The sequence below is a fragment of the Odontesthes bonariensis genome, chromosome 24 (assembly GCF_027942865.1).
Source record: "Odontesthes bonariensis isolate fOdoBon6 chromosome 24, fOdoBon6.hap1, whole genome shotgun sequence".
NCBI classification, from domain to species: Eukaryota; Metazoa; Chordata; class Actinopteri; order Atheriniformes; family Atherinopsidae; genus Odontesthes; species Odontesthes bonariensis.
This window is the reverse complement of record NC_134529.1, coordinates 12,206,244-12,231,174: the sequence shown is the minus strand read 5'-3', so window position 1 is coordinate 12,231,174 and position 24,931 is coordinate 12,206,244. Positions and strand designations below refer to the sequence as shown.

Below are 24,931 nucleotides of genomic sequence, written 5' to 3'. Positions count from 1 at the left end.
CGATAAGGCGTGTAACAAGCAGTTACCAAACACGCATTACCCAAGAAAGGTTGCAGACGAATCTGAAAGAATGGATGCATAGCACTGATCTACTTTTTTTTGGCGGTGGGACACCTACCTTTCGCAGCACAACTGCTTGACAGAAGGCAGGTTTTCCTCACACATGGCGCAGAGCCTTGCTGAAATTTCAGCAAAAAATTCAGAGAGCATCTGGCAGCCGGACAGAGCGCGTAGGTCGCCATGATGATTCAAAACGCTGAAACTTTATTCACACGTGCAAAATACAGCAGCGTCTCACCAACACGCGGGGGCTGTCCCCGATGTTGAAACGTTCATGTATAACACACCATGGCGCTGCTTGTACTAAGTCTTTTGTTGGTCATACCAGCAGAATAAAATTGTTAAATGTTGTACAGCGTTGAGCTACCCTGTTAGATGTCACGTTGACGCGCCATTCCATTCTTTTTTAAATTTTTTTGATTCATGAAATGTAATACCTGATGTGATTTCATGATAACAATGCAACATCCCGATTGCAGAATTGATAGAAACGAGAATTTCTCTCAAAAGGCAATTGTTTCAAACTTCGGAATGTGATTGATCCAGATTATGGAAATAAAATCAATATGTCTATGTCAATTGCCTAATACATAGGCAATGTGCCCAACGTGCCCAACGTGCCCGCTGGCGAGTTGTAAACAAACGGAGCAGCAGCTGGCTGAACCCCGTCAGCTGAACCTCAGCTGATCGGAAGTGCATTTAGATTACCCCTCAAGCCAGCGACAGTGAGAAACAGAGCAATATCGGAAGTTAAGTTTTATACCTTCAGAATAAAAGTTTCCATTAGAAACTTTACATCTAACAAGGTCAATTTTACGCGAAAATGCAAAAACGGGAATTCTAATATAATTAAATACAGATCACATCACTTAAATAAATGATCTGCTCCATAAAAGCTTGTATGACAAGGAAGCAAACGCTTCACAATCATTTTATTATTAAAGGTACCAGCGGAAAACGCGTATTCATATTCAAGCTAACTTGACACTATCCCTAGCTGCTAGAAGGACAGGGAGAAATGGCTGATGCCATAGCTGATACGAGAAGGCTCTTCTCTAAGCCTCAAAACTTAAATGACGCGTATGGACCCCCAAGTAACTTTCTAGAGATTGATGTGAGCAACCCTGAGACCATCGGGGTTGGCAGAGGCAGATATACCACGTATGAAGTCAGACTGAAGGTGAGCCTGCAGTAACAAGTGCTAATGACGTTAGCTTGTAGCTAGCTACCTGAGATGGCTAACTTACCTTTTCCTGGAAAAAGAAAGTTATAACTTCTTGACATCGGAATTGTAACTGACAGTAAGACGCGTTTAAGATGACAGCATAGATAATCATTTGTGTGAACCACTAAACAGTGTGAGGGCTTCCTGCAAAACAAATTAACGAACGCTCGTTAGCAACGTCTGTGTGGCTAATTGTGGCTGGTTACCAGACATCACACTAACTAGTTGATATTAGCTTCTGGTGTTAGCGGACATGGGTTTCTTTTTTTTAATCATCGTAAGATACTAATTCATTTCTCATCGAAAGCTATTGCCAATAATAACAACAGACAGTAACGTTTGCGTTAACGGTGGCAAGCCTGTTGCTGTAGACCTGTGTGGGAAGAGAATCGGTTTGCATTTGCTTTTCCGGTGGCGTAAAGGTGCAGCTGCACCGCACAGTCACAAAACAAACATGTCAACAAACATGCTGGAGCTACATCACACCTGTCTGTGCACAATAAACGACCATTGATTAATATCTTGTGAAAAGTTGACGTTTTCCTGAGCAGAGCTCCAGCCACACCCGGTTGTCTGACTGCAAAGTTGAGATAAGTGCATTAGTCAGGCTAAATGACCAACCTGCCGTAACCGTTGGCTTTTATGACCAAAAGTTTAACTGTCTCCTATAACCGATTCAGTATACTACTGTGCTGAGAAGTCTTGACTAATTAAGAAATATTTTTATTGCATCTAAAGTGATGACCAGAGTCGTGTACTTTCAACATAAACCCAAAAGTTAGTTGTTAATTACAGCAGCAAACTTAAATGTTGGTGGTTGCAAAGGTGATACTTGTTAAATGGCTTTTGTTTAAGAACTTTGGCCAAATTGATTATATTGTTTTAGTTGCTTCTTGTTACGTTTTTGCTGTGGGAGAATGCCTTCTTTTGGCATATGTCCAGATAAAGAAGGTAAGAAAAGTGTCTCTTTTGGATAAGAATGCCTTTCAGTGACAGAAATGTAACATTGTTTTCTTTCTGAAACCAGAACATTCTCCAGAGTTATTGGACAGAGTAAAGCTTTTTTTCTTTTTCTTAACCAGCAGTGAAAATGCCGTCGTCATCAAAACGCTTGATGTCAAACATCAGCATGTAGAGGACCTGTCATCCCAGTTAACTGAGATTTCTTAATGAACAAATGAAAATTTCTTAATGAAAGTTTTACAACTTTTTGTATTCCTCTCTGAGTATACAGTGATCTGTCACCGATTACATTTCCAAAGTAATTCCCTGCTTCAGAGCTGGGCTGAAACGGAGCATGATTTACCGAGTCAGCTTCTCTGAAGTGTAGACAGGATGTAGCATGCTGCCTGAACCCCTTCCTCCACAGGACGCGTTTCCTTCCTCCAATCCAACTCCATTGAGTCACTTGCAAATACATTTCTGTGGTCCAGTTGCAACATAACTGGTGGGAGGTACACTCAAAAATTTAACACATTTCCAAACATCTCCATAAGCATTAAGTAATTCCTGTCGTTTCCACTGAATACATATGGGCTGGTTCAAGATAGTCTTCATCGTAACAAAATTGAACATTGTCGTGTGAGAAAGTATTTTGTTTGTGTTGCTTATGTCAGTCTTGTTGATTGAATAAAATCTGGTGGAACTGAAACAACAAGGCTAATTGAGTAAACTATAAACATATACTGGTTTATTCACCGGTGTAGAATTAGTTCAGCCCACAGTTAAAATGAGACCCAGCCTTTGCAAATAAATTCCATCAACTTCAATAGATGATGTGGACCCAACCCAAGCGAACGAATTTGATACAGCAGAATGGCTTAATGCTAAAAGAAAGCCATGTAATTGTTTTCTTTTTCTTTTTTTTTTTTAGGTTTAGGTTGTTATTATAAGTGCTTGATTTACTTACAACCAATAAGAATTCATTTCTGAACAAGCAGTAACTTGATTAATAAGAAATACTAAATTATTCAAAAGATAAAGTGCCCTGAGATTCTTCCAGATCTTTTGACCTCTGATCATTTTTGGAAACATTTCATGTCAAGTGTAGTTATAAAGTCAATAATGGGGCCTTGTTTGAAGGCCCTTACACACCAAGCCGATAATCTGCCGTTGGGTACATCACTGCTGGAGCTTGTCAATGCTTTTCCAGTTAATTCAGCACGTTGAATCAGTGTTGCTGTTCAGCACAACAGGAAAATCCATGATTTTACCCAGTTAGTGCGGTTTCTCCTTATTTTTTTTCTATTTTCATTTTCTTTATCTCTGTCTCTTTCTGTCTTCTTCTACAACCAGAAGGCCAGGCATTATCAGGGCCACCTCTGGGACAAACTCCTATGACTAGCAAACAACAATACTGTTACAATAAGCCAACAATGCTTTGTTTAAGTTTATTTTACCCGTGTGGTCTTCTTGATACGTACTCTTGTGCAGATGTAGATGATGCGTCCCAGTTGACAGTTGGACGTGGTCTTTGCGGTGTGTTTCGTCGCCGCTGGCACAGTTTTATATGTAAGGTTTTTAAAATTAGTTTTATTGCAGTTCAGTGGCAACCCAGCAAACTTCCTGTATCGATCTAGATTATGTGATCTGGTTTTAAGCTCCAAAGGAAGCAACACTGGGGAATCATCATTCTTCTTCATCGGCTGTTCCTAATGTCAACAATGAATTGTCCATGTTAATTAGCCATTGTGTAAGTGCTCTATATCGGTATGATCAAACAGAAAAAAAAGCTTTTGTTTAATGTGTAGGTGCAACGTGAAAGATAATTAGGTTGAGTTCAGAATAAAGACAAGCTGCTCGCCCTTTTTAAACAGTTTTCCGTGTTTTTGAAGGACATTTCTTTAATCATATCTGTCACTACACACAGCCTTCTATTTAATGTAACCATTCCAGAAATATTGTATGTACTGATCGTCTAAAACTGTCAGGCAGTCACCAGGCTCATCTGATTGCCCTGTCTTTTATTTCTAGATTTTTGTTCAAGCTGACTGACACCCCTGTAGTTAGTGGCCTGGAGTATTTCAATTGCTTACCAGCCCTCCGGTATTTTATAGTTTCCCATTTCCTTAAAGAAGGAGTTGAAGGAATAGAAGCCGTCTCCAGGCATTAGCGTTGAATATATGGCTACTGTACTTGATTAGCGTGTAATAATTAGCATATGCGTGTAATCAGCATTATTGTGCACCTCATAGCCCTGTGTGACCCTGCTTTGCATAAGACCACAGAAGAAGCGGCGCATCCCTCACTTCTCAATAAACGTGGTGTCAACTTAGCTTTGCTTCTCTCCTTCGCCTTTCTTTAGCTCTCTTTGGACGCATTTTACTCCATCTCCAGCATTTTAAGAGTGTTCGCCACAATGTCTAGGCCTGGAATGCACAGTGTTCGCTTGGTTCTTTATTTTTTTTTTTTGCTTTTTTTTTTTGTCTTTTCCCATTTCCTTATGATTTTTCAGACTAGCTTAATTTCATCCTCTCGTTATTCTATACAGTTTGTCCTAATAACCTTTTGTCCTGTTCTCACTGCTGTCCTGCTATCCACCCTGAAATCGAGAGAGCCCTTGTGGCCGCACTGAGAGAGTCTGCTTAATCCCCTCATTGAGAAAGGAGAAGAATGAAACGGGCGGGCAGGGGGGGTTGGAGCATTTACCCTCCCTATCCTCACCCTCTACCCCCACCCATGGGAGGGCAGAAAGCCACCCCTTCACCAGCCTTCATCTCATCGCCCACTTATCCCATTTCACTCCCAGCTGTGTGCAGTCAGTTGCCTCGTTCATGCGTACTGTTGTCAGTGTGATAACTATATAGGCTGAATTGATTTAGTATACGGTAAACATCTAAACAGTAGATTATTCTTACTGTTGAATTGGAAAGTTTTCTCTGAACCTGGTCAAAGACATTTCACCGCATTGTTTAGGCTTATAACCAATTGATGTTAGCGGTGAAACGTTTTTTTTTTCGTATAATCATGTGATTGATTCAAATCAGACGGCTTATATCTGATTTTGCTTGAGCAGACTGGTCATGTCTGAGGTCACATTGAAACCAGGAATTTCTGACCTCGTCCGCATCCTTTCTTTTTAAGTGTATTTTTTAAATGGCTTATCGACCGCAGGGAACTGATTTATTTTTTTTTTTTTCAGGATCAAGTCACACTTTTAATGTTCCTAATAGATATAGTTTTCAGAATCCTGCCATGCAGCATAAATGTTGTTTTTTTGTTGTTGCTGGTTTGGAGGACCCCCTCAAGCAGCATAGTGTATTTGTTTGGACCCTCAGCAAACAGGGGATTGGAGCTGGGATGTGGGTGTGTGAGGGGGAGGAAGGCGTGATGGGTATTATCAAAATTTCTTGTTTTTAGTTGGTTCCCATCTCATCCAGAGAGCACATTCAGGGGAGCGAACTTTGGGATCTCACTTTGTTTATGGATAGGAGTACATAAAAGGGCTCTTATAGCTCTGTCTCTCACTCAGTCTTCTACCCCTCCTCTTTACTTCTCCCATAGCTTCTCCCTCTCTCTTTCTTTCTCTTTTCCATTTGGGCGCTGGGGTGGGGGCCTTTGGTCATTAATAAAATGGGGAGAGACGGGGAGTGTGTGTGGAGGGGGGTTGGAGTGGGGGGCTTGTCAGGCACAGTCAAGTGTAATCCAAAGTCTACAGCATCCTCTTCGACAACTATTTTAATGGAAATGGGGAACATATTGTATCAAGGCTACCATATCCTACTTGAAATGACAGTATCAAAAGTGGGAGTTGATACTATGGCAACAAAGCAGCTTTTTGCCAGCTAGGCGAGTCGGAGAGAGGGTAGGCTGTCAGGCCACAGGGGCCGGCAAGCGAGGGAACGAGAGAGTGAGTACATGGAGAGACGGGAGCGAAAGACCCACAGCCCCAATGCTTTTGTTCCTGGCCTTTTTTTTTTTTTTTTTTTTTCCCATTTTGGAATATGATGCAATGAGATGGTATTATGTTGCTATTTTTTAATGCTATTATTCTTAAAGGGGAATATATGGGAGGGGTAAGAAGGGGGCATGGGGGAGGTTCAGGATGCGCACTCTCAAACTTGACTTAATCCATCCTGCTAAAAGCTAATGCATGGAGGCCTTGAACTGTTCTCTCGGGAGATGAGTGATCTCCATCCCCTCGCTCCCTCTTTCTGTGTCTCGCTGTTTTTAAGGGTTCTGCCTCTTTTCAACCCATTTTCAATGAGCCAAAGGTATTGTGTCCCACACATTATGAATAACATACTCTTCCTATGGAGCGGAGATTGCACCCTCTACACCCATAATTGAAAGTGAAGCTAGGAGATCTACTTTTACGGTGATACATTTAGCTTTATGCTCATCTTTTAGAACACTTTTCTATTACAACTTTGCTTTTAGTGTGACCGTTAATATATCATGTGCGTTCTTTGCTGCCTTACTGTCATACGCTGTTGCATTATTTTAACTTTATTTGCTCTCATCCTCCTCTGTTTATTTCATCCCATAGAAGGTGAGATGAGCAAAGTGTGCTCTTTTACACAATTAATGAAATGCTAAGACCGGACTTGATGTGGGCCGGTCCTGTGTTCTAATCACTGCAGGGGTCAGTAAGTTGAGACACCCGCACCCTCACCTCTAACCAGCCGTGAAGAGAACAGAGGCCGAGGAAACCTGATCTTTGACTCGTAGCACTCTCACGCACCGCCTTTTTCTATGTATTTGCGTGAGTGAGATCTCTCATTTTTCAGGTTTGTCGTTTTCGTTCCTCCCCTTGTCCTGCAGGGCCAATCTCTTAATCACAGGGCTAAAGAGGGTGAGAGCATTGAAAGGCCAGGTGACTTTCTTAATTTACACTCTCACTGCAAGCTTCATTGTCTTGAGATGAGTGGTCTCGGTGTGACTGTGTGTGTACAAAACGGCTTGGGTGATTTGAACTATTATGTTTACATTGTCAACTATGTGACGGTCAAATCTTGTAATTAACACCTGCGAATGCATACTTCATGTACGCCAGTGTGTGTTCGCGCATGGTCAAGTGTTTTGTGTGCACATGATGGGATTAGAGTCACGGCGGTGGCAGATTACCTGTAACTGTGATCTGTTGTGGAGGGGATTAACTTTGTGGCGCTCCTTGCTGTGAGGTAACATGACGCAGCAGGGACAGACTACGGTGAGAGGAGAGTGGAGTTAATGCTAGAGCACTGAGGCGATAAAGCTAAGATAATCCACTTCTCCTGTGACCTGAGAAAGAGGAGGAGTGAGGGGCTCATGGATGGCTTCACCTGGAGAGAACTTGAAGTAAGCGGAAAGGTTTTCAGGCTTGTAGAGTCTCATAAAAACTCTGTGGGAAAGAGGGAGTGGCAGAACCTTTACTTACCATGATGGATTACTCCTTTTGATGTGACTGACACCTTAACCTGGTTATTTCAGTGGCTTTAATGTTTATTCCCATCACTGTGACATTATTTTGATAGTATTGGACACGACAGATGACCTTTTGCACGTGTAGACCATATGCGATTGGAGAATTACAAATATTCGGTTCATTGCTCTCTGTGCCTTAACTCCTTAAATGTTGAATAAAAATAGAGAAGCTCTGTTCAGCAATTAATGGACAGTCTTGCTTGAATCTGGCCATCTTGCATTTCACCATCTGCATGTTCCACATCTGGCCATAAGGGACAGTCCAGTCTCTATGCAGAGGAGGAATTTGAAATGGCGTTTGTCTTTTCGTTGCTTCTGGAACGGTTGTGGCCAACTAGTGCAAACACTGATCTGTAACATGATATGTGTTTCAGATCATCTTTGGGGTCTCTAATCTTGACCCCAAAAAGAAGGACAGTCCTGACGACAGGTTAACGGGGGAAAGAAAAAACAATCTCTTTTTTTCCCGTGAGTTGTTGCTGTCAGTTTCAGAGCCTCAACGTGAGATGAGTTGTGTGTTTCTATAAAGAAAAAAGGGAGCTTTGCCCATTTTGGTTGCTGCGATTGCAGCATCCTCAGTGAGAATAAGTGTTTAGACCAGGGTGTTGTGTTCCCACTCATGCGGAGCTGGATCTGATTAAAACCCACATCTACTGCAGAGTCATTTGAGGTGGGACTGAATGCCAATTGAATGGTTTCACACTGTACGCAAAAGCTAAATGTTAGCCGGTGTTAGTGGGTTTTCTGACCGGTGTAAAAAGGGTTTAAGACTCAAAAATAAGAAGGTCAGTTTGCTGTTGATTTAAAAACAAAATAAAGAAGCCAGAGCATTCCACTTTATTTGTCAATGTGGTGCTTCTAATGAGGTTTAGATGTGCTGAATTTTTCATTTATTGATATTTCATCACTGGCAGAAGCAGCAACATGAAGGCAGAGGTGCACAGGGATGTATCAATCAACATTTCATCAGGCATGACTGTAATGATCCCAAGCTTATGGTTAAAACAATCACAGACTATCAAAACTATTTAGGAAAAAAATATTATTTAAGATACAAGACAGTAGAATTAAACCTTCAGTCCAAACAATCCTTCACTTACAGTATTCTGTAGTAGTTTGGGGTGAACATTGAAAATAAATATTTCTGCATCAACATTATTAAATATAACATAAACACATTATTGTATTTGAACATACATCCCCTTATTGTTGCTAGACTTTTTTCTGTTTACTGCCAACTTTGGGTGAAATCCATAATTATAAAAAGACTGAAGAGAGGACAGGGCAAAGGAGGAGGAAGAAAAAGGCCTCTGTTTTCCTCAATGGAGCATGATAAGAGGCGTTTCAAGGGCAGGAAATCTGACTTATTTTGCAGATCAAGGGAAATAAAGCGGCAGAAGACTGAAAAAGAAGAGGCCATGAGAGCAAAAAGACCACTCCTGCTCTGCCTCCTCCTCAATTAGCCCTGCACAGAGTAGATGAAGCTCCCAACCTCTCCAGTTTTCTTGTTCTTCCTTTATGACCACATATAACCCCCCATTCCTCTTTTGTTCGGCCATTTACTCAGCCTTCTAGTTAACTCTCCGGCTCTCCCACAGCACACAGTCACAGTCGCCTGCCCATCGATCTGTCCGCTGCTCGCGCTGTATTCATGCTGCACCTACTTGCTCAATTGCTCTGCTTTTGTGATTCCTTCTTTCCTGAATTCTGACCTTCTGTGAATGTGGCTTGCCCTTGAAATGCTCATTCACTCCCTCTTTGCGTGCACATTGTCACGGGATGGCCATGTACTGTCAGGACCGCTGAAGAGGTTTGGCATTGTGCCGTAATGTGCCGTCTGCTTCAGTGTTCCTGTCAATGTGGAAACATGTCCCCCTTTTAATGTGAAATTCACTCTCAAGTGCTTGTCAACAGCAACTTCGAATTATGCACACGTGCACATTGACGTACGTGAACACAAAAAATGGCAAATTCTTACTGAGATAGACCTTGGGGAGCAAAACGCAAGTGAAATTTTTGTTTATTTATTTATTTGACCTGGAGGTCTGTTTGATTGCTCTGTTCAGCTTGGTTCAGTTTAAAGTAGTCTTTTTCATTTTTTTTTTCCTCCTCATTTTTCCCTTTTGAGTGAAGTCAGAGCAGATAACCCAAGCCTCCACCCATACCATCATTTTCTACCATTTCCCCATTAGGTTAAGCCTCCAGATTGGTTTGTAGTTGCTGAAGTTGAATTGAGGGACACTTTTTCAGTTGAATAGTGAGTTTAGATAGTTTTTACTGCATCTAACCTAAGACAATGTCATATAGCTCAAGGGTGAAACTAACCCCATAGCTGGAGGTATTAATCACAGTTCCCATAGCACAAGGTATTTGGTGTAAACTAAATTAACAATATCTTGGTTTTCCAACATGTTAAATGCAAGAAACAATCAATCTTTAAGCATCTTAAGCAAAAGCATCCATTATGACTTCATTTCTCAAGAAAGAGGTTCAGTTACATTTTTCACTACGAAGCTAACACTATAAACATACTGTTAGAGCTTAAGCTGATAAGCTCGATTCATCCGAAAGGTGTTAAAGAGAAAATGGCCAGATTCATAATAAGTGATTTTTTTATTTTTTTTATTTTATTTTAAAAAGTCCTTTATTGAGAGGAAAAAGATTATCATTCCATGTGAACAACGGCAGCTAGAATAGTTCAAGTTCTTTGTAAACCAAAGAAATTCTTGTGAGTGGCACCTGTAACCGTTTTGTTGCCTGCGTGTCCTCAGACCAACCTGCCCATCTTCAAGCTGAAGGAGTCTTCTGTACGGAGGCGGTACAGCGACTTTGAGTGGCTCAGAGCGGAACTGGAGAGAGAAAGCAAGGTGAGCCATTGAGGTGACCTCAACTCCAAGGCTGCTGAATATAGCTTATCAAATCAGCGCATATTGTCGACCACATGTGTATTGTTTTGGAAGTAGAAAGTAAGGTGTTGGAGGAGCCTGTTTGGACCTCCTGTGCATTGCTGGAAAAGACTTCAGCAGTTTTTGCCTCGGATGTTACACACAAAAATGCTCTGACAGTATCCAGTTGCAGTGTTTTTCACTTTGTTGATAACAGGCACTGAAACCGCTTTAATAAATGATTTGTGCTTTTGTAACTGGTGCTTGTTTGCTTCTTTTCTGTGGTGCTCTGTGTTTCGAAGGTGGTCGTACCGCCTCTCCCAGGAAAAGCTCTTTTCCGTCAGCTTCCGTTTAGAGGGGACGATGGCATTTTTGATGACTCCTTCATCGAGGAGCGGAGGCAGGGTCTGGAGCACTTTCTCAACAAGTAAGCCTGTCCACATCTCTGCGGTCTTTATCCGTTCTTCCTTTACTTTGCCACGAGGTTAAAGCGATTTTCTCTTTTCAAGTTCTTCTTTGCAGCTGCAGTGGATTGCCTGAGCAAGGTGTTATTTTAACTTTCAGGAACAATGAAACACTTAGTGCAATAAGGTGCATTCAACTTTTTCACTTCTCTTCGTATTGTTAACAAACTGAACCCTCAGACACAGGCAGGTCTTTTTCTAACTATCCTCCTTAATTCTGTTTTATAATTACCTTGCAAAGAAAAAGAATAACCAAAGGGGACTCAAGTGCGCACCCCCACACCATAATTTTTTCCCACATTTGTTTTGTTGTTGATGTGTAATTTATGTTAATTGCAGCTCAAATTACAGCGCGTGGTTGCCTGGGATGGTGTGTGCACCTCTGCTTATTTTTGATCCAGCTTGTCCTCATTTTCAGCTGCCGAACAATAAAAGTTACAGTGTGATTGTAATCATTTGCTTTGATTGCAGACTTTGCCATTATCTTTGTTTCATGTGCAAATGCATCAATGTTTCCCATTCGAATATTAAGTGTGTAAAGACGGTTAAGAAAATTCAAATCCATAAATATCCTGGTGGTTTTTTTTCTCCAAAGAAGATGAGAATGAGCTGGTAATTAAGAGCCCCCCCACCTTTCTTTTGCTTTCTGTGAATGAATCACTGTTGTTGATCATATTATTGTTCAGACTTAATACTGCCCAATGTAGCTGGCGGCATTGTTCAGTCTGTGATTGAGAGCATTGTGAAGAGGAATTCTTTTTTTAATGCTAAACACGAAACGAGAGGAAGGAGAAGAGAGAATGATCAGATTTTGATTATGATGGTCAAATATAACTCGTGCTTCAGGTAGAAGAGAAGGGCTCTAATGCATTGTTCGAAAAACAAGGAGGGCCTTGAGATTTTAACTTGCTTCCGCTGTGTCTGTCCTCCGTGCCAACGTTTCCAAACCCATTAAAAGCCGGATTTGTTCGGGGGCAACCTTGATTTTTGCAGTGATTTCACTGCTATTTGACCTGGAAATCATTCCCCCTGTTGCTTGGTTTGTCTTGAAATATTTCCTATCAGAGGTTCAGAGGCACACAGGTTTACAATGTTATCATGTCAATCTGTTCTGAGTAATCCAATGTTCAAAAAATTAGAAGTTTTAGGGTCTCAGGTGCGCTGGCTCATTCTTGTTAAGCCTGTGCGTCATCTGAAGGGACATGATGGAAAACCTTGTGTCAGGGTGGCTTCAGCAGAGGAAAACACCGTCCCAACACAGTATTTTCCACAAGAAACGATAACGTACCTAACAACATGGGAGTTATCGTGGTTAACGTCACAAAATGTTTGATGATTATTAATTATATGCATAAAGTTGCAATCAATAGTTTGAGTTTGAGATCACAGCTGATTTTAGATTATTCTTATTTGGGCATTGGGCTCTCATTTTGAATTTGGGTAAAAACCAGAATGTGCAAATATGATATCAGCTGATGATCTGTTTAAATGCAGTAAGTTAAACAAAAAAAAAAGCCACGAGGTAACCAGCTGTTACATCTTTTTGTAAGCTTATGGTTGTCAGTGACTGAACTGTTAATAATTAATGTGTAAGATTTACTTAGTGCTTTCTAGATGTGTGATAGATAATTAGATAACTTCTGAGAATTTTTTGTTTATCTCTTATAGAATCATACACAAATGTAAATGTGACGTGGACTTAACTGAAAAACTTTAATATAACTATTGAGCAGTCAACTTAAGTTTAATCTCTAATCACGTGCCTGTAGCTTTCCAAACGGGAAACAGTTGGTTCCATTAAACTGTAGAAGAAGAAGAAGGGTGTTTATAATACAGGTGAAGGGAAATAATCCTGATGGTTTGGCCAGATGATAACATCACCTCAAATGTGACAGGCCTACTTGTAAAGAGGATTATATCGAGGAGAGTTCAATTCAAGTGACTCCCGGCAAGATATAAAGATGCTGAAGAAAAAACTACATAACTTGATTGCAAACTGATTACAGTTTTTGGAGTGATAATTGAACTCAGTGGATTTGGGAGCCTTGAAGTTTTGTGGTTAAGATGTACTGTGTAAACTTTAGCATCTCAGAATAAAGCATTGTCCCCTATCTGTACGACATACTGACTCTAAGCTGGTTTTAAATTTGTAATGTCTTCACAGTTGAACATAGACTAATTAACTGCTTTTTTTGTTTCTTTTTACTGTATAAGACATTATATCTATGTCAGAATTTTTTATTACCTAAAAATCGTCAGCGGCTCCTGACATCTAGTATCTGCGAGATCTAGCCTGGATCCTCCCAGTTTATTTCCAACATCATTAAAGTAAGACCAACAAACGTAGACCTACAACTAATCAGAGCAGCACAACGTGTGCATTTCCTGTGACTGGGAGGAGACCTGATGAAATTTACTGCAGCAAATGCAGGGTCATAGGTCGCAGGCCGCCCCGGCTGGGCTTTAACTTTCCAGTTCACGGTTGTTTTGTTTGCTCATTTATTCGTGTACTTAAGGTTACCGTTGATCGACATCTTCCAAAGATGCTTTTGTCTTCTTGCAAAATGCTTTTCACAGAAAAAAAAAATGGTTGAATGAATGATAATTGTTGATGGTGGGAAAATGTCAACACTTCGTTGGAACAAAAATTTGACAGTGTGTCGTTGGTTTGAAACAGTCGACAAGCTGAGTGAAAATGGAGCCGAGGAGGAGCTCAACATTCAACCTTTAACACAGTTTGTTATTTTGTGTTGCTCGCTCTCTCCAGATTTCAGATGATGCGCTCACAGAGATGACATGAAACTTCCAACATGAACTGTCGCAGTGTTGAATAGTTTTTATTCATGCTTAATAATTCACAGATTTCTTCCTTTTTCTACATCTGTGGCGTCTTTGCGTTTCAGAGGTGTGTCACCAGTTGTCATCAGATGTCAGAACTGCCCCTTGCTCTTGTGTGTTTCAGAGTGGCCGGTCACCCTCTAGCTCAGAACGAGCGCTGCCTGCACATGTTTCTACAGGATGAGTCTGTGGACAAGAGCTACACCCCATCCAAAATCAGACAAGCCTGAAAAGAAAAGATGGCTCAGCTTGGCTTGGGCCGTGCTCAGTCCTGCTTGGCCCGACAGCCCAAAGGTCTCGTCACTGCTCCAGGTTTCTCTCAAACAATAAACATTTCAGTGACAATTTCTCCCTCTTCATGCCCCCTAAAGTACTATCCGTCATCAGCGCTTTTAGTTGAATTAGTTACCCTGATCAATGTTTGTTTTCACCTTCTTGTTAAAGTCAAGAATGTTCTTCACAACTGTGGTTGAAAGTAATTCATCATTAATTCTCTTTATGTCTGGAAATGCCACTGACATGATGATATTATGTATTTATCCTTTAGCTACATCTTGAATATATTCATTTATACATTAACATTGAATGATCGTTCCATGTATGCAAAGCTCTCGTAATGACCCACGGTGTTTCCCATCCAGCACTGGCATGTTGCGCACTATGACTTGCAACTAAACGCACACAGACACACATTTGATAGGCCTCGACTTTCAAACCACACTCAGCTGTTGTCTTAAAAAGGAAGCACGTGTGTGTGTTTGTGTGTGTAGCTCAACCAGCACCTGCCCAATTATCACAATATTTTCTATAGCAAGCAATTTACACAGAGGGAACTGCAGTATTTCTACTGGCTATATGCATTTTGAGATTTGTATACTGCTGTGCCATTTTTGTTTATTTTGAAGATTTTCCAATAAAACAGGTGAAATGTCTCCACGCATAAGTACATTTGTTGATTTGGAGTTCTCCCCTTGTCTTGCAAAACCACAATGGATGGTCAGTGATGCACTGCATGCTGCCACAACCAGTAAAGCTTAATTTATCATTACATTTATTATTCAATAAATACAGTCAGAGAGTTTGTGAATCAGCCCTGAGAGTTTTTATGTATTTTTTTTTTTAAATATATATACAGCTTCTGTAATAAGGATTCAAAAGACATGCTAAAATGACGCAGAACTGACGTGTGACCTGCTATTGATGAACGTGTATTACCTGATGATTATCACATGCCACCAATTGCATCAAAAGGCTGATTTAGATCTTACACAACCGCATGTAGTTTGATAAGAGTTCATATTTCCTATTTTAATATAGAAATAAGAAATGCTTTTGCAATTAGCATGTTGTTGCTTTTATTATAAAGTATTATCAGGAAATATTTTGAGACTGTCCTTTACAATGATAGAAATGTGATGTGAGAGGAGCAACACCACTATTTATTGTTGTGATTTGTAATATGTACAAAGCTGCTGCTACACTGTGTGTCCACGTGATGTGAAACCAGCTGAATTCAGATTCTTTTATTCTCCTGGTTACAACTCTAAATAGTTATAACTCCAAATATTTACAACAGAATAAAAACATCACAGGCCACAAACACATTTACAAGTGCCGAATATTATTTTATCCAGTGTTAGTGTCTAACTTCACAAAGTCGACCTACACGTTTGTAATGCCGCGCCTTAAACGGGACACACCAACACAAACAGGACATTATAGCCACTGATACAAACACCATCCCCGGATGAATGCAGTTTTTTGTTTTGTTTTGTTGTTTTTTTTAGTCAGGAAGGCAATGCAACATGTCCTTTAAAGAGTCTTCTTTTTTCTTTTCTTCGCAAAGCCTCATAGAGCTGGCCCTGTGACCTCATCGTTGCACCGTGCGTTTGGTTTCAGCACTGGATCGAGGAACAGCGACTCACACGCCCCCACTGGGGGCATGCGTCATCCATTTGGTTTCCTCCACTGGGATTGAACACAGCAATTAAAGACTGAATTGGTCGTCAAGCTCATTGGTCTCACGGACACTCGAAAAACATCGTAACATACAACGTCTCAGTGTCAAAGGGACTTGGCAGGTGTCTTAAGGCGAGATTTAAACACTGCAAAAGCCGCAGTTTTTATCGTATACGTGCAGTCTATAATGCAAGGTACGTGCTACTCCTTAACTAGCGCAACTGTTAACAGGCTAACTGGTGATCCGACTGTGATGCAGTCTGTTTCAATGGAGCCTAGGCCTAAATAGGCTTTACTAAGACAGCCTTAGAGATTGTGTGCTCAGCAAAAAAAAAGTCAGCCCACGAATGCACCTGCTGTGGTGTGATATTCTGTCCACTGCCGGGTAGATCTGTCGGCCCGAGTCCTTTCCACGCGCGCGTGGGCAGTTTGAGAGAATTCATATATCGCTGGACTTGTACATGTCGGAGAGAAGCCTGGTGATGGGCACGTTGCCGATGGTCTTTTTGAAGAACACCTCCTCTATGGTGGACGGGCTGACGGAGCGTAGAGCCGGAAGAAGCAGCAACAGTTTACCAAAACGACAGGGCTGAGTTGGGTACCTGAAACACAGAATCCGGGTCAAAAAACAGCGTCTTTCTCTGGTTCTGCTGTCTGAATTACAGCATACTTGTCACAAATACCTGCTACTTAAATACTATGTTCAGTTTTTGCACTTAGACCTATAGTTGACAAGTGCTTAAATTACGCGTAATCAGGACTATATTAGATCAGGTAAGATCGGTTTCCCTCTTACCTGGTGTGTATGTAACTGTTGAGAGTGAGCTGTGCTTCATCTTGAAGTGCAGCGATTGCACTGGCGTTGCGGAAACTTCTTAATTCCGTGCTGCCTTGCGTGGGGACTGTAAAGTAGGGGGCAGAATTGTAATAAAATCCAGATGTGTGCAAAAGAGCAACTTCAATTTGCTCAAGCGCACTGGGGGATCCCCACCGACAGGTTTTAATGACAATGTGTGTGACACTCGCACGCACTCACCTGCTTTGAATGTCACGATACACTTCAAACAGGCGAACTCTGTTGCGTCAAGGCGCATCTGTCTGAATCTGGTGACCACCTCTTGAAGTGCCTGAATCTCAGACATGATCTTGTTCATCCGCTGAGACTCCGTGTTTTCAGTGTTCATTCCTTTTGATGAACATGGAGAAAATGCCCCTTTAACACTGCATCATCACACTGACTGGTTTACATCTGCAGTTCCTTGCCTGTCCTTTGTAGGCCTACATACATACCAGAGACAGCAAGAAGAGTTGTAGAGTCCACAGGAATGGCCCACTGCGCGATGCCCAGAACAAACAATTCCCTCCAAGCGTCCTCCAAAAGAATCAGCTGCAGACAGGTCAACTACTAATTAGTCTTTGAAATTACAGCTACAGACCTAAGATATGTCAAAACCAGTAACAATTTCTGACTTATCACTCATGTTATTAAAATGGCCTTGGGTAACATTTGGAGCTCATGTTTAAAATTAGACTACCTGATCCGATAAGGGGAGGGTGGAGAAGGCAGGCACGCTTTTGGCCCACTTGATGCTCATGAACAGGAGGCGCGCCGCTGACTCGCACACAGATTCCGTCGCCACCTCGTACAGGTACATGGGAGTGCCACTGACCTCATGGGGATACTGCAGGGTGTGAGAAATGAGCAAAGATCACCATCGACTACAGAGTACAACAACCGGGCGTCAGTTGATGTTTTAATGAATGCAGCTCAGAGATTAGGGAACAGCAAAAGGTCAAATTCCAAGCCCCAGCACCTGATTTGATAATCATTAGTGTTTCTTGTGGTGGATTTACTGTGAAAAATCTAATTGGCGGATCTGTGGCTCTTACAGCATGCTAAATCTGGACAAGAATTTCAACTTCTAACCCTTGTGGAAAAAATTTAATCCTATGATAACATTTAGGAATGGAATAATACAAATATCATAAAGTAACCTATATCTCTGATATTTCTAAAGTAACACAAAGTCCATTAAACGGACAGTAAAGCGATTCATGTTCAGTATAAGTTATCCTCTACATTGTCTCATTTCTATTTAATTGCCAGTGTAAGACCGTTACACGCAGGGAATAATACCTCAAAATGAATCTAAAAATCTCCTACCTTAGGGGTGGGCTGTGCTAGACCCACTATGGCCTGTCTTTCTGGTGTGGTTGCCACTGAGCTCATCTCCAGGTTGTGAGGCTCCAGTTGCGTGACCGTGGTGAAGAAGGGAGGCCCGGGCAGTGAGGATCCCGGGAAATGGGTCGATGATCCGTTCACCTCTTTATGGCCCCGGAAATAAAGGGCGACCTGTTTGCGGATGGTGGATGTCCGAGGCCCTCTTTCGTGCTGAACGGCTGTGAAGCGGGACAACAGGCACCCAGAGTGAAGGAATGATCTCCGCAGGACTGAATGGGTTTTATTTATCTCATCTGCATTTTTTTTCCCTAAAGTGACAGCAATGTTGAGTTATTTAACTATGGCCTAACCGTTTCGAAAGTTAAGAAGTGCAAATTCTCTGCATGGAAGAAATAAATAATTGGCTGTAATTAGCCTCTATCTGCACTCCAGCAGAGTACACATAATATCCCCTTTAAAACAAGAAAAAAGAAAAGAAAAAAAAGGTAATTATCAACTTCTTTGAAGCCTTGATTAACAGCCTTAACAAACTTTTCTATCCGTGTTGCCCACCTTAAATCAAACTGCCACAGCATGGCTTTACTATAGAAAAAGTGATAATTCAATTAAGCCCATTTACCGTCTTTATTCATGTTCACTTCCAGACACTTTTTCAAACGACACGCTCGGCACTGGTTCCTGTGAGTTTTGTCAACGGGACAACCACCCTGCACAGAGAGAAAGAGAGAAAGAGGTTACAGCTTCGACTTAAAGTCGAGAGAAAGCCTCTCGCTATTATCCTCCCGGGAGGCCAATCTCCAGGTAAAGGATCGTGCTATTATCTTGTAGTTATGGGCCTGCTCCCCTGCCGCTCCAGCGCGGCCTCATCCCGCAGGATAAGTACTCGATCCCGCCCTCTGCCGCCTAAATCCTCGTCTTCGAGTCATCACATTAGATTGGATTACACCTGATGTATTACAGCAGCGCAGTGTTTAGCCCAGCATTTAATAGTCCAGGCATGGCATAATTAGGCTCATCAAGGAAGACGGAGGAGAAGAGAAAGGCAGAAAGAAATCGTGCGTAAAATGTACATTCCGTGCGTAAAGCTGGATGCAAACCAGCAATTTGTTGGACGCAGATGACAAATGCAGCCCCGTTCTCTTTCATTGTTCGGTGAATATTAGAAATGACAAGATGCCGTGACTATTAACCAGTTTTCCAGTTTTTGGCTGCTTATTTATTCTCGCTTGGATGTCTATGAAAACAGTTCAGCTTAAAGCAGACTGCACGTGTAATTTGCCGCAGCCAGCTCAGGACCGTGTGTGAAGCAGTATTAATTCAATTCAGGACTTATTTAAGATAATAAGGGGGGTCTTACCTGTGAGCCAGATTTACAGACGTAGGTCCGGTTTCTGCGGATGCTCCTCTTGAAGAATCCCGAGCAGCCGTCACAGGCGTAAACACCGTAATGTTTCCCTGAACTGCGGTCACCGCACACTTTACATGGAATGTCCAGAATCCGACCTGGAAGAGGCCCAGATGTCAATTAAACAATATGCTCACTGAAATCGTATGTTCGTCTGATGATAAAGTAAGAGTATATGAAGGACGAGGACAATTTGCTCGAGCAGGTTCCAAAATTGATACAAATTTGGTCAAGTTCTGCAGTTCGTTAAAGTGAGTTTCACATCTGTTTCAAATCAACTGATAGGGCTGCTGGAGATATGCAGGAAATCAAAATATAAACTCGTTTCAGACACACTGGTGCAGTCGGACAAATTGACCGACAAAATGACTTATTTTCTGTCCGGCAACCATGCACATGCGCGCGAGCACTCACGCACGCACACACACACACACACACTGGACAACGCCCCTCACCTCATCCGACCATGACCATGGGAATTCACTGCGCACATTTCAAGAATAAAGTCCGGTGGGAAGCGTCATATCTGAGCTCTCTAAGACAATGGCCTGGGGGCGCACAATGGAGACATTAGGGGAAAGTGTTAACTTAATGATTTTCCCTCATTGAAGCTCGTCTGACTGCCTGGATCTCGACAAGCTGCCAACTCCACTTCATAATGGGACTCGACAGCTGCTTTATCCCACAGGTCTATAGGCCCCAGGATTAGGGAGTGACACTGCACCATGAGAATAATGCGCACCAACTCGTTTCACCAACTCAAATGAAGTGTATGTAAATCGACCCCGGTGTAGATGGAGAAAAAAGTGATTTTTTTTTTGTGAAGATTTTGTATTCAAATCTCTTAGAAAGAACTATATTTGTATGCATATGAGGGAGTCCTTTTTCATTCTGGAGGGAAAAGCCGTCTATGTAATTACACTGACGTTTTGCCACCTGCTCATTGATTCACCAGTGACCCGTCAAAAAGGGTAGCATGGGAATAACTACTCAGCAGCAAAAACAATGACTTCAGGGGAGAGTTATAGGACTTCAATTGGCTGCTTATTCAGAATCAGAAGGCCGGGTGGGATATTTAAATGTAGGCCACTGCCATGCACATGAATATGATCAATTCTAACGTGGTATTTATAAACGCAGAAAGTTGATTCCTATAAGCGGGAGTTTCCAGTTTTATCATCACGGGAATATTTTGTACACAAAGTGCAGATGGGGGAGCCTTTTGACGGTTTACGTTTGAAAATGTAAAAATCTTGGTCTTACTAGTTGGAGACTTTCAAAAGAATGAGCAAGTGATGTTGATTTAAAACACAACTTGAAGATTAGTGGATTTTTTTCAATATTAAAAGCTCACAACAAATACAGAAATAGCGGGATGCTGATAGTTAGTTAAATAAAATGACGCACAATTTTGTTGTGAAAGGGGGAACTGTATTTAGCTTCCCGCTGTGGGGGTCCAGTGCGTCTCCATTGTGTGCAGTAATTGCTTGAAAATATATGGCATATTCTATTAACGTAATCACCATCACGGCGAAAACCTGCGAAAAGAACTGTACGTGAAGTTTCGCTGAGAAGGGAAATATTTCGGCCGAACATTCAGGAGGCCACTCTGTAACACAAACGACAACAATGTTGCAGCGTGAGCTGTTGCTGTTTTTTCTTTCTTCATTCAAAATATATTTTGAAAAAAAAAAAAGAAATCAAAGATACGGGTTATCTGAGAATAATGACGAATAGAAGCAACAGTTTGGCAGGATTAATTTGGATGCTGTAAAAGAAACACACGGGCGGAAGTAGCATTGCTTAAAATGTCGTCTTTTAAGACAGAAAAGCTTCTTTAGTCTTTTATTAAGCTCAAAATGTTGCTTGTTTTCAGATCAATATGATGGGTATAGGAGTGATGAGTCCAAATTAAAAAAAAAGTCATTATAAAGTGATGGAAAGCCACACGTAGGCCTACTAAGAAAATCTCTATTTACATACATTTCATTTAATTGAAATCCTCGAGGCATTTTAAAGTTAATTAAGTTACAGATTCTTACACTGGCCAAGAAATTCACAATTTCATGAGCATAATTTTAAGTAATAAAGGGAAATATTCACCCCCAAAAAGGGTGATTCACAGCGATGAATCTTTTACTCAGTTTAAATACAAATGATCAACAACGAAGTTATTTCAGTTTGTCACTCTGCTACAGTCGTTGCTACAAATTAAATTACAGGCAACAAGTGGCATCAAGTGGGAGGCAAGTGGAGCTCTTGAAGAGGTATATTTGGAACACGGTTGCGGCTTTTAATTTTCTTCAGCGTGGTCTCTATTTCTGAAAATAAACGCGACAGGTTTTACTAATTATATTTCCCAAGAAATATCTTTGCTGTCCGGTGGTTTCTTTTTCGGTCGAGTTTACGCGTTTCAGCTACTTCCCTGAATCAGTGCTCCATTTTTTTTTTTTTTTTTTTATATAATCAAGGAGAATAAGCTGACTTCATTATTGCACCGAGGCGCAGAAGCTTCATGCTAAATACTAGTTTTACAGACAACTCCAGGTCAGAGAATGGCCTGATGTAGACCACTTGTTCTCCTGAAGCGTTAGAGAAGAGACAAGCGAAACTTACTTGATTTGACATTCAGAATATCCAGACAGCCACTTGTTGAGCCGGTGGGTTTGCTCATTATGGATCGTCGATCTTTTTGGTAATCAGAATGAAAAATCTCCCTCTTTCCCTTCTTCTTGGTGACAGAAACAATAAAAAGCTTTCTCGGACTCTTCACCGGCAGCGATGAGATATCAAAGTCCCGTTCCCAACTTGAGGGAGAGTTAACCTCCGATCGGCAGCCTCGAATTGAAAGTCGTGGTCAGACGCAGAGTCGGCACTCTTCGTCTCCGCCACGCAAGGTCCAGTGAACCGGAGTGAAGCCCAGGATTGTAACCGGTTAACAGGGACAGCAGCCCTCCAGCAGCTCGGGGCGCAACAGCCGGTTCATAAAGTTGGAGGTGTGCGAGGGGAAAAAAGTCCGCTCCCTGAAGAGCATCCAACGGTGCCAGAGCCAGCTGGGGGAAAGAAAAAGTGACAATTTGGATACTGCGACAGGTGAAAACGCGTTAAAAACCGGGAGGCGGTGTGACTTTGTGCTGCGAGTTCCCCTGAATAAGCCTTGGAAATATTTATGAGAAGTGTCAGGGGGAGGCTGGAGGGTGGAGATCTCCACTTCCTTCATCCACTTGGCTTTCTACTCCAAACTCCAGCCTGACGTCACTGGCGTGTGAGGGAGTGTGTGTGCTTGAAAGTGTGTGTGTGTGCAAGTGATGCGAAGTGCCTTGCTTAGAGTTCCAGAGCCACCACAAGAAAGGAGGGAAAAAAAGCTACATAAATAAATAAATAAATAAATAAAAACACGTGTTGCATGAGTTTTCCCCCCCCCCGTCTTTTTTAAGATTTGCTTTAGCTTTGCAGTTATTCGTGCTCCCTTTGAATTTCAGCGTGATCGTCAGAAGAACAGATAGAAGGACTAAAAGCAAGCCCGCGCTAAGCATTATAAAACAAATCTCTTAAAACTGCGCGGTGACAGTTTGGAGCTGAATTCAAGAAGCTGCATCCGATTATGTGCGCTCCTGTCTGGGATGCTGCGGAGATGCTGAGCACTCACAAAACATTTAGCAGCGCATGGAGGGTTTGCCGGGCTCAGACCTTAAACAGTGACGAGCTCCTCACTTCCTGCACGAGCACAAAAACGCATGTTTCTGGTTGAACACGCCGTCCTTAAGATTCAAGGAGAAGTGCTTGAGGCTCACAGACTGAGAACAACTGTCAAACAGATGCAGCTGGATTATTTGCGATCACTAACATTGGGTTGAATATTCGCTCAGTTCCTGCTCACTGAAAAAGCCCGAAAATGCTTCCGAGGCGAATTTGACGAAATATCAACAATGCTGCGTTACCTATGTGTCTCAGGAGTGCTGCATGGTTTGTTTCACGTGTTGCCTACATTGTCTTTTCTTGCTCACGGCTCGTTTTAAAAGCATTTAGAGCTTCAGTGCCCACACCGTTATCAACCTGTTGCAGATGCAGAAGTAGGCTCTTTTTTTCTGTCTTGTTTAACGGCAGACATTCAAAGGATTTACCTGACTGATTCGTGTTGTTAATCTACGTCCTCTGAGAAAAAAAAAGAAAGAAAAAGTAAATCTATGACAGAAAAAGGCTAAATTTAGTTGATTAAAACCATTTAAAACATTCGAGAGGTTACAAAGAGAAACGTTTTCTTATATGAACATTCTCACTCACCGATAATTTTACATTTATAGCTTAAAAACAATGCGTATTAGATCAATTAAAAAAATATCAAATGTATGCATCAATTAACACCCCTTATATTGCAGCTTCACATGTGTTTACTTTATTTATTTGACATATTCTCAATTAACCACCGCCTTTTGCATTACCCGAAACACCCCATATTCTGAATATTTAGATTTGAGTCATTAATATTATATATTTTTTTGTGCTTCCACCTTTAATTTGTGGGTTTGCATTTGATTTCTCTTCTGCTTTCATTTCTTCATCTACATCTTTCACTCTGAAGGGAAACGACAGTTCGTGAAGAAATGCCAACAACACATTTAATCATTCAAATAATAATGGGCTAATGATGATATAATTCACCTCACTTCAAAGTAATCTCTTTTGCTCCAGTGCGTTCAGATAAACAAATGAATTAATCTAGTTACTCGCTAAGCGGTTAAACTGGTCTTAGGTGGGTTTAGAATCCTCTGCTGCCCGGCTCCCAGCACTCTCTGCGGCCAGCCGTGTTTTGTTGGACATCGGAGTCCCCACCGTGTCCTCGGCTGTCCCGGTCGGGTCGGGGTCAGTGAGCGGGCTGCAGGGCCCACTCACTGACACCTTGACCTTGACAGCTTGCTGTGCTTTCGTCGGGTAACTCCAGAAATCCATATTCTGTTTTTAATTGTGTTCATTCCCACGGTACATTGAGGGCCATATGGACGCACAAAGTGTCGATTTAAGCGGACAGGGGCGAGGCGGAGAGGCGTAGTTAATTGCAATTAGCCATTGTTGCGTCTTTCAACCTGCCCTTTAGCTCAACAGCTACTGCTGGAGCCTAACAAGCCCAACGAGGAATCACTATGATATTCCTTTGATTTTGCTGAAGGGACACAGAGAGCTTTAGGGCCCTCAATAGGAAGTTTAAAGCCACATATTGCGTTTTTATATGTTCTATAAATAGTTCCCACAGTAAAATATGGACTACCTTTATCATGTGGACTTTCCCTCTCGAAATGTTCTATTTCTAAAGGAGCACTTGCTCTCTGTCATTGGTGGCGAGCACTTAATTTATTGATAATTAACCAGGACACTTAAAAAAGCTTTTTTAAAATAATTGTCGGATCACTACGATTTCCAGATATATCTAAGTGCACGTGTGTGCGATGTTTGTGTGCGTGTGTGTGTGTGTGCGTGTGTATGTGTGTGTGTGTGTGTGTGTGTGTGTGT

The 24,931-nt window shown here is 41.7% G+C and overlaps 3 protein-coding genes across 3 annotated transcripts in view; 1 reads left to right on the top strand and 2 right to left on the bottom strand.

Moving 5' to 3' along the window:
- afg1lb (AFG1 like ATPase b) overlaps positions 1 to 242 on the bottom strand; it is a 28,808-nt gene extending 28,566 nt beyond the window's left edge. The window contains exon 1 of the mRNA XM_075459802.1: positions 119 to 242. Coding sequence (XP_075315917.1) covers positions 119 to 242 — 124 coding nt within the window. The remainder of the gene's footprint in view (positions 1 to 118) is intronic.
- A 791-nt stretch (positions 243 to 1,033) lies between these two features.
- Positions 1,034 to 14,809, top strand: snx3 (sorting nexin 3). Its single transcript, XM_075458938.1, has 4 exons — positions 1,034 to 1,240; positions 10,462 to 10,557; positions 10,878 to 11,002; positions 14,002 to 14,809. Exons 1-4 carry the CDS (start codon positions 1,079 to 1,081, stop codon positions 14,105 to 14,107), a joined length of 489 nt encoding a protein of 162 aa, XP_075315053.1. The 5' UTR covers positions 1,034 to 1,078; the 3' UTR covers positions 14,108 to 14,809.
- nr2e1 (nuclear receptor subfamily 2, group E, member 1) lies at positions 13,873 to 22,747 on the bottom strand. Its single transcript, XM_075458937.1, has 9 exons — positions 22,040 to 22,747; positions 19,376 to 19,521; positions 18,638 to 18,725; positions 18,001 to 18,236; positions 17,372 to 17,518; positions 17,127 to 17,223; positions 16,873 to 17,022; positions 16,633 to 16,738; positions 13,873 to 16,438 (listed from the first exon to the last, which is right to left on the bottom strand). The coding sequence occupies exons 1-9, from the start codon at positions 22,095 to 22,097 to the stop codon at positions 16,276 to 16,278; spliced, it is 1,191 nt and encodes a 396-aa protein (XP_075315052.1). The 5' UTR covers positions 22,098 to 22,747; the 3' UTR covers positions 13,873 to 16,275.
- Positions 22,748 to 24,931: the final 2,184 nt, after the last annotated feature.

Excerpts from the sequence above, each read along its gene's own strand:
- nr2e1 (XM_075458937.1), bottom strand. The coding sequence starts at position 22,097 with ATGAGCAAACCCACCGGCTCAACAAGTGGCTGTCTGGATATTCTGAAT. Across the intron at positions 18,726-19,375 it reads TCTGTAAATCTGGCTCACAG|GGTGGTTGTCCCGTTGACAA; the intron begins GTAAGACCCCCC and ends CTCTCTGTGCAG. Across the intron at positions 17,224-17,371 it reads CCCTCCCCTTATCGGATCAG|CTGATTCTTTTGGAGGACGC; the intron begins GTAGTCTAATTT and ends ACCTGTCTGCAG.
- snx3 (XM_075458938.1), top strand. The coding sequence starts at position 1,079 with ATGGCTGATGCCATAGCTGATACGAGAAGGCTCTTCTCTAAGCCTCAA. Across the intron at positions 1,241-10,461 it reads CGTATGAAGTCAGACTGAAG|ACCAACCTGCCCATCTTCAA; the intron begins GTGAGCCTGCAG and ends GCGTGTCCTCAG. Across the intron at positions 10,558-10,877 it reads AACTGGAGAGAGAAAGCAAG|GTGGTCGTACCGCCTCTCCC; the intron begins GTGAGCCATTGA and ends TGTGTTTCGAAG.